Source organism: Pocillopora damicornis, chromosome 9, assembly GCF_964200805.1.
Source record: "Pocillopora damicornis chromosome 9, jaPocDami1.2, whole genome shotgun sequence".
Classification (NCBI taxonomy): Eukaryota; Metazoa; Cnidaria; class Anthozoa; order Scleractinia; family Pocilloporidae; genus Pocillopora; species Pocillopora damicornis.
Genome location: NC_142678.1, coordinates 21174788 through 21186950, shown reverse-complemented (window position 1 = coordinate 21186950; position 12163 = coordinate 21174788). Strand labels below are relative to the sequence as shown.

General features: G+C 39.3%; 1 protein-coding gene across 2 annotated transcripts; it reads left to right on the top strand.

The window, feature by feature from the left end:
* The first annotated feature begins 470 nt into the window (after nt 1-470).
* On the top strand, nt 471-11821 carry LOC113679702 (uncharacterized). Of its 2 annotated transcripts, none has more exons than XM_089182327.1 (9): nt 471-596; nt 964-1114; nt 1806-3467; nt 4343-4930; nt 5354-5677; nt 8781-8819; nt 9463-9513; nt 9834-10058; nt 10329-11821. In XM_089182327.1, exons 2-9 carry the CDS (start codon nt 1024-1026, stop codon nt 10658-10660), a joined length of 3312 nt encoding a protein of 1103 aa, XP_089038453.1. In that variant the 5' UTR covers nt 471-596; nt 964-1023; the 3' UTR covers nt 10661-11821. The 2 variants fall into 2 exon arrangements, with proteins under 2 accessions (XP_089038453.1, XP_089038454.1); XM_089182328.1 differs by lacking the exon at nt 471-596 and adding an exon at nt 757-833.
* Nucleotides 11822-12163: the final 342 nt, after the last annotated feature.

Genomic DNA, 12163 nt, shown 5'->3' with positions numbered 1-12163 from the left:
TGCGCAAAACTCTAGTTTGATATTTGAGGATTAAATGAAGTATTCACGAGCACGTGACAAAGAAAAAACTGAGATGTATCTCGTTCGATCTGTCGATGTTTCATTGAACAGATCAAGTAGTTTTCGTGTTGACATCGGTTGCAACTTCTTTGAAATCAACAACATGCTTCAGTTTGTCGAACCATTCAATTCGCGAGAAGGGAACGCAGATTACTCCCCACTGTCAGGATTTAGAATATTCTCAAACGCTTGAGAGGTTTCTTACACTTGATATTTTGGCTGTAAAAAATCGTTTAAAATCGTACTTAGAGGAAATGATGCGAAAAAAAGCTTTTGTGTTTGCTAAGACTTAAGCGTCAGCTTGCTTTAACCCTTGCAAAACCCGACCAATCAACTTGCGAGTTATAATTAGAATTACTCGGATATTATGTCACTGATTTGTAGGGGCGCCACGGCACCAGTAAAGATTACTTCAGTTATTTCCTTGTGGTGCGTTCAAGCGTTCTGGTGGATGTTAGACTGTTTCGAAAATAAAATGTTGTAAGTGAAAATAATTCCCCTTCAACAAAATTTGGAATCAAGACACACGGATAAAGGTAAACGTTGGTAATTCTTGCATTTAATGTTCTCGTTTTTGCTGAAAGGTTGAGCTGTCTCGTTGACATTCAACTTCAAAGGCGTACCAGTTTTGACACCCAGAAGTTTACGCGTCGGTGATCACAGTCATTTTTAACCTCTGAAGCTTTGAGCAAGCATTTTGTTAGCAACTAGAGGACTTTTCTGACAGTCTTGGTTTTAACTTTTTTTAGCCATTCGAGCTAAGAGATCAACAGGTATAAACAAGATATGTAAAATTAGTTCGATGTCTTCCGTTCTGTCACAAGGACTTAAACTGGGTTGTTTTGTAGTTATGTTACTTGTTTGTTCATTACCTGTTTGACATTATTTTTCTTGGTCCTGTAGGTTTAAGAAAACCTATTTTCATCGTCGTTTGAACACGGGAACATTACCACCCAACTTGTCATGCCTAGTCTCAGATTTCTTGTGGCGCTTTTGTTTGGACTTCTATTGGCTTTTGGTATTCGACCGTCCTCCTCGATGCCAATTGAGGGAGGTAAGATGTTAGACCATGTTTTTGTAAATGCCCGTTTATCATACCTGCATGCCAAAGTAGGCCTTCTACAAGGAACATTTACTGAACACTTTCCAATTTCCACAATCAACTAAAATCACTTAAGTGTATGTGATTTGAAACCAACCATTGAATTTGTTTTCTCATCCTTCTCAAAATCCCTGAGATCTTGTTTTAGTTTTTTTGACTTAGTGACCTCTGTTCATGTATAAACAAGCAAAGACACAGGTGGCCAGCAAAAGAGAATGAAGAAAAAGGCGTACAGAATTATATCTTCTGGAAGTTGCACAAAATTTATTGGAATACTTGTGACAAAATGACATGAAAAATCCGACAGCCAGCTCAATTTTCGTTTACTATAACGAGCTAGGCTTGTGTTACTGGTTGATTGTGGATTCGGGAGTGTAATGGGATAATAAGTCAATTTGAGGTCATACGAGATCTGGTGCCCATTCTCCCTTCCGTCTAGGAGCTGAACGAAAGAAATAAAAAAAGTGAAAATTGAGAAAAAGTTTATAAATTTTCCAGGAAAAATCCTTAAATGTGAGTTTATTTCCAGTAAGGTCTGATGCAAATAAGCCGTACGTTCCATTAAGCTATCTTTATAGATATCGACTCACAGGCTACAAGTAAGTGGGCAGCCATGTTTGAAAGGGTCTGATTTTTTTCGCAGCCAAAAATAGTGATAAATACGCGGCTATCTACAACTTGATAGCTCAAAGGTTACAGAACTTGAGCCAGGTTGATCAAGGAAGCGATCAAAACATTCGAAGAACATTTATTCCGGAGACAAAGGGTATAAAAACTGGCGCAAGTTTAGTTTCGCGGAACCAATCCGATTTAAACAGCACAACAGTTCCGTTAAGAATCATTAATCAAAAGAATCAAACAATACACGATCAAAACAATCGACGATCATATGTTCCATCGGTTGCTGGCTATACGGGTAACACACTGGCGGGAAACCGAATGGCGGGAAATCCACTTGCAGGAGTTTTATTGGCGGGAAATCGACAAATGACGAATCTCCAAGTGGGAAACCAAATGGCGGGAAATTTTTTGGAGAGGAACCAACTTGCGGGAAATCCACCGCTGACAACTCAACTGGCGGGAAATATTGTGGCGGGAAAGCAGCAGGTGGGTAATCAACTGGTGGGAAATCAGTCGCCAGGAAAACAATTGGCGGGAGTTATTACGGCAGGTAATCGACCCATGGGTGAACAACTGACTGGAAGTCTGGCGGGAATCCTATCAACAGGGAACCCATCGAGTAAAGATCAACCGGTGGGAAATCCGTCGACAAGAAACTTGTCAGCTGGAATTTTATCAGCCTCCGGTGTAAATGGAACCAAACAAATTTCTAATTATTCGACAAACCTAGGGGATACTGGTGTATCCATGTTTCCTACCTCGCTCAACGACGGTCTAACCTCTAAGGAAGATCAAAGTGGTATCATCACAAACGTTTACAGACAACAATCAAATTTGGATAGGAAAAATACAATTTATTGGCCTCCACCTGGCTTTTTCAGCCCAGAAATAGTCGAAAATTTTAGGAAAGTTTCAGGTAAATCCTCAGCTGTTAGAAAGACAGATATTAGTCAACAATCCTACCCGCACATTCGTAACCTTCAGAAACCTATGGATCACAGCAAACTTAGCTACCGACGGTATTCTGGCTTTCCATGGTACTCAAACTACCAACAACAAGGATGGACGCGTGGATACACAGCGAGTCCTGGTTACCAAGTAAATTATCCGGGAATGATGCCAAAGAGTGCTTTTCCAGTCGTAAAAGACGTTCGTGATAGAGTCCCTGCAGATCAGGAGAAGAACGTTCCAGTGACAAGTTATTTCCGAGACAATGATAAAGCTATGCAGGGTAAATTTCACGGTATGCTGTCTCCTCAGCCATCTTCGATGCAAATAAAACTTCCCATCAAAACTGTCACAAAGAGTACAACCCCAAGCATTCAGACCCCTTTCGTTCTTCCGAATGATATTCCGACTTCCGGCTCTGGTAGCTCGGGGTCTGGATTTGACGAATCTTACGACATGGATGATAACGCTGACTTAAAAGAACCAGAGCCGGAATTTGATGATACGGCTGACCTGAAAGAGCCAGAGCCGGAATTCAGCGGAAGTGGAAGCGGATATGACGAAAAGGACTTAAGAGACGATATTTCCAAAGTGGCATTCATGTTAGCAGGCACGAATGATAACCCAAATATGCCTCCATTTCCAGTGCCAGGCCTTCCCATGAACTTGACGCGGCAACAGGCCATTGATATTTATAAATCAGCCTTGTACTTCGCTGGTCTGCTGCAAGGAGATGGTGAGTAGTTGACACGATGTGCGATGAGACTTTTCGTCCACCAGTAGCAAACAATTGAGCAAAACACAAAATAACTGTTCGAAGAGTTTTCTTCGACAGAAATTTCAATAGAAATAAAAAATCGAGTGATCGAAGATCACTTCCCAAAAAAACAATTTACGGCTCAAACAAATAAAAAATGAATAAAGATCGAAATTAATAGTTTAATAGATTAATAGTTTTTTCGCTTTTTTACATGGTCTCATCGCCTTTGTGTTTTCCCTACAAGACATTATGACAAAGACTTTACTCTTGAGATGACAGCAACCAATTCAAGACAGATGAAGACAACAATAACTCTTAGAGGGACACAATACAAATGACAGAACCATTGCTTAAGTCATTTTATGTACATCACAGGGATAAAAGACAAATCATCATGAAAGACAAATCCACTTTTTAAGCGCTTCGAATTTTCTATGAATTGGACGAACTGTTCAGAGTGATCATGAGGACACCACATGAATTAGACGCTACGTCGACATTCCGTGAACAGCATCTTACAATGATCCGCTACGATAACTGAAAACAAACTTTGGTGACAGAGAAGGTGGTTCAGGTTCACGCCTTCGACTGTACTGAGTGAGTCAGGAAAGTACGACGGAAGACATGACATGTACATTCACTTGAGAAAGCTACAAACCGACGGCCCATTACGTACTAAATGAATGTAAAAATAGAAATAAAAATGACAAAACTTAAGCTTAGTACTTTGCTACAAGCTACTGTCTACCAAACCTAAGCATTTTTATAACGACTCTTTCACCCTCTGTAGTTTAACTGTTTTATTCAGCATGATACATTATCCTAATATGTTCCAACTTGCTTTGTTTTAGATAGCAATGATATTGACAAAGCAGGATCAGGTGATGATGCTGTAGACGAAGGTACTGATGACGACGACAGTGAGGACGATGACGAAACTATAAGTGACAATGACGTCAAGGAAGCTCTTGCTGCTTCAAGCGGGGAACTGATCGCTAGTGGCCAGGAAATCAGTGACGCAGAAGCATCTGGCAGCGAATCAGAGTTACCTATTGAAAAATCAGATAGTAAAGACAATGAGGTGGTCCAAGGTGATGATGACAAAACGAAAATCGATTCAGAGAAACTTGCCAGCGAGCCTCAAAAGGAAGTTAAAGAAGCACAAGCAATTGATGAAACTTCTAAAAAAGCTGACAGTGACAGTGTTAAAGATGAAGAAGATGGTCAGAAGGGACAAAACGAGGAAGAACAACCTGAAACAGTCGAGGACATTGATGCAGATGTGCCCCCACCACTTGATAGTGACACGCAAAGAAGTGATTCCGCTGCTCAAGAAAATGAAAATCCCCCTATAGACGAGACCAAACAAATGGCCGAGGCGCAGTCAAAATATGCTGCAGATCAGCAACAAGAAAAAGCCTTGGCCTATCTTGCCAATAGTAAGAGTTAAGAGTTTTTATAAAGTTTATGAGGTTGTCGAATGTTGTCCAATATCTGTTTGTGTATTACATTCTACATCTAGCTTAAACTCGACCTGAGGCTTGCTTCGTTGCTAAGCATCAGAAAATCATCGTCAGATGCAGTGTTTTAAACGTTCGAATTATATTTTTAATCTTAAACTTACCATAAAAACAAACAACAACAAAAAAGGACTTTTTTACGCAAGCACTCCAAGGAAAACAAACAAAAAAAATAAGTATCAAGAGCAAACCTGGCGGAAGATTACGCCTGGCTAAGGCAAGATCGCATTCGGTTTGTAACTGCAATATGGTTATCGTGAATGAGCGTTGCCTCATAAGCGCCATCGAACTATTTTGGCCGATTTTGACAAAAGTTGATTCCTGTCTTACCTCTCTTTTCAGCTCGTCAAAGTGGAGTCTTTTCCGCCCCATCTCAAAGAGCCATCATATGCAAAGACACGATACAGAAAATATCTTGCCCGCCCGAACATAGGATAAGGGTGTTAAATGCTGATTTTGGTGACATGGGTGATGTCGGTTGCCTAAAGGAAAACAATCCGATGCCGGTGGGATTCTGCCGCACTCCTGGAACTTACGAAAAGGTGAAGAAACGGTGTGATGGTCTGGAGGGCTGTGATTTGGCTGCGAGTAATGACTGGTTTGGCAATGCGTGCCCGGACGCTAACAAGTATTTGGATGTCAACTACGACTGCGTGAATAATCCGGGTAAGTAAACTGATGGGTAAAATGAGGTCCGTATTCGAGACTGCTTTAAATGGTCTCCGGCAGCTTATCTCGATCAGAAGAAGTGACACGAAGTATTGCTATTCGCACATGGATTGGATGCTTATCCACCCGAGTCTACCCCTCCCCTAGAATTTCGTCAGGTTTCTCTGACAGATTACTAGCACCCACTTATTCTCCTGGGTGGAGAGTGGACTGGGGGAGAAAATGACCTCTTTCCAAGAACACAAATAAATGACACGGGGCGGGGCTAGAACTTAGAGTCCAGTCCAGTTCTTCCCAGCCATAATTCTACCGCATCTCCAAAGCCCGGAGACGCATTCGATTTTGGGCGGTAGTGAATTACAATAAACAAGTGTTTTTTTTTAAATCCAGGTGATAAGGCAGAAGCACCAGTCTTTTATAGACCCAAGGAGTTAGATTTCCTTTTGAGAAGAAATAAGACTGAGTATCTCAAATATTTCGGATCTGGAATGTCCCGTTATGTCGAAGTTAAAAATAACTTTCTCTCAGTTCTGCTATTAAGCCCTAATGAGCAGCAAAGTACTCCTTGGTTGACAATTGAATTAACTCATTAGGGTGACAAGTTAAAAAATAGAAGCTTTGTTCGAAGTTTTTTCTTTTTTATGTCTCTTTTCATCACTCTGCAAAGATGCGATACAGAGGAAGGGCTAGAAATTAAGAAGGCTGATGATGTTTAGTTGTTGTCTCAGATGTTTAGAGGCTGTAGCTGTTGTCCACAGGTTCTTAAAAGGCTCTTCCCTTCGGCAAAGAATATAATGGCACTTTTAAACGATTACTGGTTAAAGAGTGAAAATGAATCGTTTGTTATGGTACTTGCCAAGAGATTATAATTTCTTGTTCTGGCTATGAACTTAAATCAAAGTGCTCTGTGAGCAAACTCGTGAATTGACACATGATTTTTTAGATTATGTTTAATGTTATCTGGTTTAGGGAATTTTGTGGTTGATGGTCATATCTAGAGTACGAGCAGTAGTTCAGTGTTCGCTAATGTAGCAGAGAAACAAAGTAACGTTGGGATAAGAAGGCATTACAATTGAAATGATCATGCTATTACATTTGACAAGGTGGATGATGTCATGTGTTTTAAACGTCTATCATTTTTGTTTCTGGTTCAAAAGAAAAGGTTGGAAGTAAATGTGGGTGAAAAGTGAAATTTACTGTCTTTCGTTGTAAATATTAGAAAATCAAGGCAATACTGTCTTAATGAAAACATTAACGATTCCCTCTTTATCAAATGAGACAAACGGGAACGAGTTTTGAGTGATATAACTAAGCCAAGCCTGCCACCGTCATTTTGGATCTCCGCCTGGGTAGATTTAGGTCACGTGCTAGGCAACGTATGATCAATAACAAGATAGAATTTCATTTCAGGCCTATTTATCAATTTTGTGGTGTGTAACTTTCGCATTTTAGTACGTTGTTTGTATGTTGAATCTTCAAATTGTCTTGAAACTTAAAAGAAAATTGTTCTTTAAAAATTCACTGAAAATCGGTAGCTAAAATTGTTTGTTTAGGTGTTATCTGATTTTCGTGTTAACTTGTTATTTCGTCAGTCGCCGGCATCTTCTGTTGCTTCTCACAGGAAAAACACACGCGACGAAACGTAATGATCAATTTTGTCCTCAATCTCACGCTATAACAGAAAAAGCTTTTGAACATCTGTAAACTCCGAGCGCTTCGCAGTAAGTGATATTTTCAATGAATCTTCGGATTGTTTTCAAGTTCAAGGACTGTAAATTACAATTTTATGAAAAACGAAGGTTGTTCTGTTATTTCAGTGTGAATCCTTGCATGCCTGCCAGTCGCTGGCGCCGCTTGTTGAAACTAAAACGAAAAAAAAAAACTCTTTTAAGATTATCATTGGCTTCTTTTTCACCCCACCACTATTCTTAGCAACAAAGGTCGCCATTTCGTCTGTTTATTGCTCGCCAAAAACTATAAAATGCACTCAAAAGCCTAAAATCTAAAAAAAGTTTACAGGAATCGACCAATCGAGCGAGCGAGCGAGCGAGCGAATGCTATTCCCCACATCGTATCTATAACTCGCTCTTGCGCATGCGCGCAATTCACGAGTTAAAAAGGCTAAATAATTAGAGGAAAACCCAGGGATTTTAAATTTGCAGTGAAGATAATCTTCAGGAATGTTCTTTTCGAAAAGTAACTATATAACTAATTTTTAGTATAGAAATTGCCAAACAGAAAAAAAGCCTGAATATTTCCTGAAACCTTGGCCTACAATAACTCTAGATCTTTCTCTTGCGTCAACTGAGCGTTCATTCCTTTTTTCTTGCTATTTGCGTAACCGGGGAGAAAATATATTTGGGTTCGATAAATCAATTAACACGCCCTGCTTTGAGCGCGTAATGTCATCCCAAAAGAGCTATTATGACTTGATTTTCATCAACCAATCGCGTGGAGTTAAAATTAATATCTACCCGCAAAACAGACACTTAGGGGAAATACGTAACCTGACATAAAAATAAACATTTTGTAGATTGGAAGCTTTGATCTGGATGAAACTTCGGGCTACACGATGAGGAATTCCGAAGTGGAAATTTTTGCAATTGTTTCTGTTGCGTTTTTAAATTTTGCTTTTGCAGGTATTTCAACTCGAGTATCGACTACCAAATTGGCTAGATTTTTTTTCAACAAAATGTGCCTAGGAGTCGGAACTCTTGATCATTTTTCGCATTTTTTTCAGCTCCGTCACTTCAGTGGTACGATCTTTGGAAATACCATTCAAAGCCTAATGAACAAGGTTTAAGCTCGTTTTAATGGATAAATCAGAGTTTATGAGTCTTGATCTTTCGTGTACGGATTAATTTCCATGACTGATATTTTTGGTAATTTTATATCGGTATCAATAGCAAGCGAAAAACGCGAGCCGCCAGCACAACCGATAGTGCAATCTTCACCTGGTCCGCTCCAGTCAATAATTCAATTACCGCAGTTTATTTTCCAAGGTGTTTACATGTGCTTTAATGTCGTTTTCAAAGATCTTTGAAATTGTTGCTGTTGGTATTGTTTCTAATCTCATGGTATTATTGGGTTTTTGTTACAGTGCCTTACCCGGCCCCTCCTGCTGCGGGATTTAGTCAAGGTGAGTTATTTGGAGCCGTATTGTAGTCTAAGTAAATTGTCACAATAAGATAAAAACTTGTGTCCATAGTTACTTTGTGCTTTTAACATATTTTTTCATGTAGCGCTTGAGTAAGATCTGTGCTTATTCTTTGCCATCAGTGAACGTATTATAGGCGTGAAAGTAACCATAATTATGGGAGCTTTGACAAAGGATTACTAACGTGTGATATATTTCATCTATTAAGTTATTCGCTAAAACGTTTTTCAAGTAGAGTTGTGAGTAAATGTGGATTTATGTTAACAGAAATTTTTAGAAGATTAAATTCGTTTTAGTATTTCGAATTTTTCTTTTATTAAGGCGCCCTGTTCAGATCATCTTCTCCAATGATGCACTATGTTCCCAAAGTAAATTAGGTCTCACTTTATGAGAAAATTGCTAAGTGAAAGCAGAGAATTACCCTATTAATAGCTAGATAAAAAAACCAGAACCATTTTTCTTTCATAAAGATCCCATCGAACAGAAAAAGCCGCCATTTGGTTGATCTGAGAGCGCCAAAAAAAAATACCCGCAATAATGTCTTCAGTAAATTAAAGACATTTTTCGTTCTCTATCTAAGGATAACTTTTTATGTCATTGGAAGTTGGGTAAATTTTCTTTACAGCTAGTTACCAGCCCCCTCCAGCTCCGGCCGCCTATGCCCCAGCTCCTTATGGTGAGTGGTATTATTTCTAACTTTTCTGGGTTTGTCTGTGAGTTGTTGAGTAAGATTAGAGTGTCAAACGGCAAAAATTATCTCCAATTCTGTTTACTTTCCCCATAATGATTTATCGATCTCTGAAGAGAAATCGTAAAAGGATTCCTTCTTCACTCTGAATGTACATCACTTTCATGCCTACCCTAACAGACAACATCAACTTCAATAAATGCTGTTCACCGTGAATGCAATGCTTAACCTCTCCAATTATACACGATAAATCTACTGGATTTTAGCATGACTAAATCTCATATCAGTAATATCTATCACATTCTCAGCCCAGCCTCCCTCGGCATATGCCCCTGGTATGGGAGTCCCGGATCTCATGTCATCGAGTCCTTACATGGCTCCACCAGACCCGTGTAGTCCGTGTAACACGTGTGCTCAATGCTCGTTACCAGTCTGCAGCCCATGTACTCACACCTGTCAACCTCTGACCTGCGCTCCTCGCATCCCAGCTAGTTTGCAGCCTCTGTGGCAACAGTGGAATGAAAGGACTGCAGGTAACATATCAATCAAAACGTTTTTTTATTATTTTTTTTTTCCGACGGTATAGCTATATTTTTCTTCAAAGTCATGGAAAATGATGGCTGGCTTTTTTCGTTGAACACTTTGTCGTATTACGTTCTAAGCTGCATTAGCCCAAAGAGAAACCATCAATTGATCACAAATATTCAAATTAACTTTACCTTTCCAAGAAATACAACGTCGTGTTCATACGCCCACTTGAAAATCTTTATATCCACAGCGATACTATTTGTCTTTTATTTCAGACATGAGTCGAATGGAAATGGCAGCGCTTATTATTTCGCCTCTTCCCAAACTTGCTGCTCCCACAAAAGCACCTGAATCTGCGCAGGTGTCGGGCGGAGCTGAAGGCTCTGAGTCTGCGTCAGGTGAAACAACTTCTGACCTTGATGAGGACGCTCTCTATGAAGCTAGTAAGAGGTCTAAAATTCAGCAGGTGAAATCAAAACAGACAGCAAAGAAAGTAACTTTGGCAACGCATAAGAAAGCTCATAAGGATGATAGTGAACAAGGCTTTTTGCGAAGCAGTGATTTGTTGGTTTCGTCGGGAGATGCAAGCAGCGGCTCATCTTCATGAAGTTGGAGGATAAAAAAGTTGCAAAAAAAGTTATCCCTTTGAGTTGTAACTAGGAATGTTGCGTGACACCTAAGTGAAACCCCGGCGCGTTACTTAATTTTAAAGAACTATTTTTTAAGTCATGAAAATAATTCGGGAGGAATACAGCAGAGAGAAGACTACGATTTAAGAGGTTTTTATGATGTCCTTGAAAAAGTGCAAGTTTGCAATGACAACATGAACTTAGAGTGAACACTGTTTTGGAACAGTGGTACTGACTTAGTAACAGATTTAATGATTATTTTTTCCCTCTGAAACTTTTCGGCTCACAATTGTTGGTAGTTTATAGTATTTGTAGGACTCTGCAGGATATTCTGTCCAGCAGTCAATAATAAGTGATTCTGTTAGCATAGTCAGTTTTATAAGCTTTGTACGGGCTGTCGTGTGCAATCCAAATAAGGAAGAATACTTCAAAATTTCAGTTTTGAGGAGGATCAACTGGAGATGTCATTCGCGCGTCATAATAATAATAATGATAATGCTCGGATTCTCTCGTGTGTAGTGATTCCTAAAGATGTACATTAACTAATCATGTGTCGCAAGTTGTGTTTGGATATTCCATGCAGCGATTTGTGTTTCTTCAACAAAGGATTCAAGCGACTCCCTTGTCACGTGCAGCATGATCCCTAGGAGAACAGATACCTCGAATCTAAAAATAACTCGAGGGAATTAACTCTGTAATGAGTTCTTCTTGGTCTCTTAGCCCGATGCTCCCCTGAGGTAATCCTCAGAGATGAATAGGTTTTAATGTATAGCTTAGTTTTGAAGTGAACAGAACTTGGCGTTACTGGTAAACGTTTGCGACATTCTGTCAAGATTCTTTAAAAGTCAACTTATCAAAACGGAAATCCAAACAGAGAAAGTGATGCTTTTAATTCAACATTCCCACCCACATTTCAATAGAGCTCTTAGATTTACACCATATAGACGTATTTTTGTACACGAAGGTTCAGATGTATCGACAACGTTAACAGTATGCTAAACTGCTGAAATTTAGTTCAATATTAAAACAGAATCTACATTTTCGTGTTGGCGAAAGTCTTGTACATATAGATAATGAGGTTATAAAAATGTTGGTCGGAAAACTGTATTTTTAATAATAAAAAATTAAGAAAATGTCAATCGAAAAGCCCTCTATATTGTGTTTGTCTCCTAGACAGCTGCTTGTTTTTTAAAATGCCTGGTTCACGACCTTTGTCACTGGTACCTTAAAAACATTTGAACAGTACCTGGTTTTGCAGTGGGCGTGGAGCATCGCGTCCGCCACGTTTGGGGCATGTGCTGTCAGCTTTTCCTCATTTTTACTTTTATTTATTTCAAAGAACATAATGAATAAAAAAGCAAGAATGATAGGGTAACTTTAAATTGAGAGTTTCAAGTGATGCTAGACTGCTTGGTGTTGGTTTTAATTACTTTTCGTTGGCACTTAAAAAACTCGCGCATCAGCCAAATGCTACTTTCTAC

Excerpts from the sequence above, each read along its gene's own strand:
- LOC113679702 (XM_089182327.1), top strand. The coding sequence starts at position 1,024 with ATGCCTAGTCTCAGATTTCTTGTGGCGCTTTTGTTTGGACTTCTATTG. Across the intron at positions 1,115-1,805 it reads CTCGATGCCAATTGAGGGAG|CCAAAAATAGTGATAAATAC; the intron begins GTAAGATGTTAG and ends TTTTTTTCGCAG. Across the intron at positions 10,059-10,328 it reads GTGGAATGAAAGGACTGCAG|ACATGAGTCGAATGGAAATG; the intron begins GTAACATATCAA and ends CTTTTATTTCAG.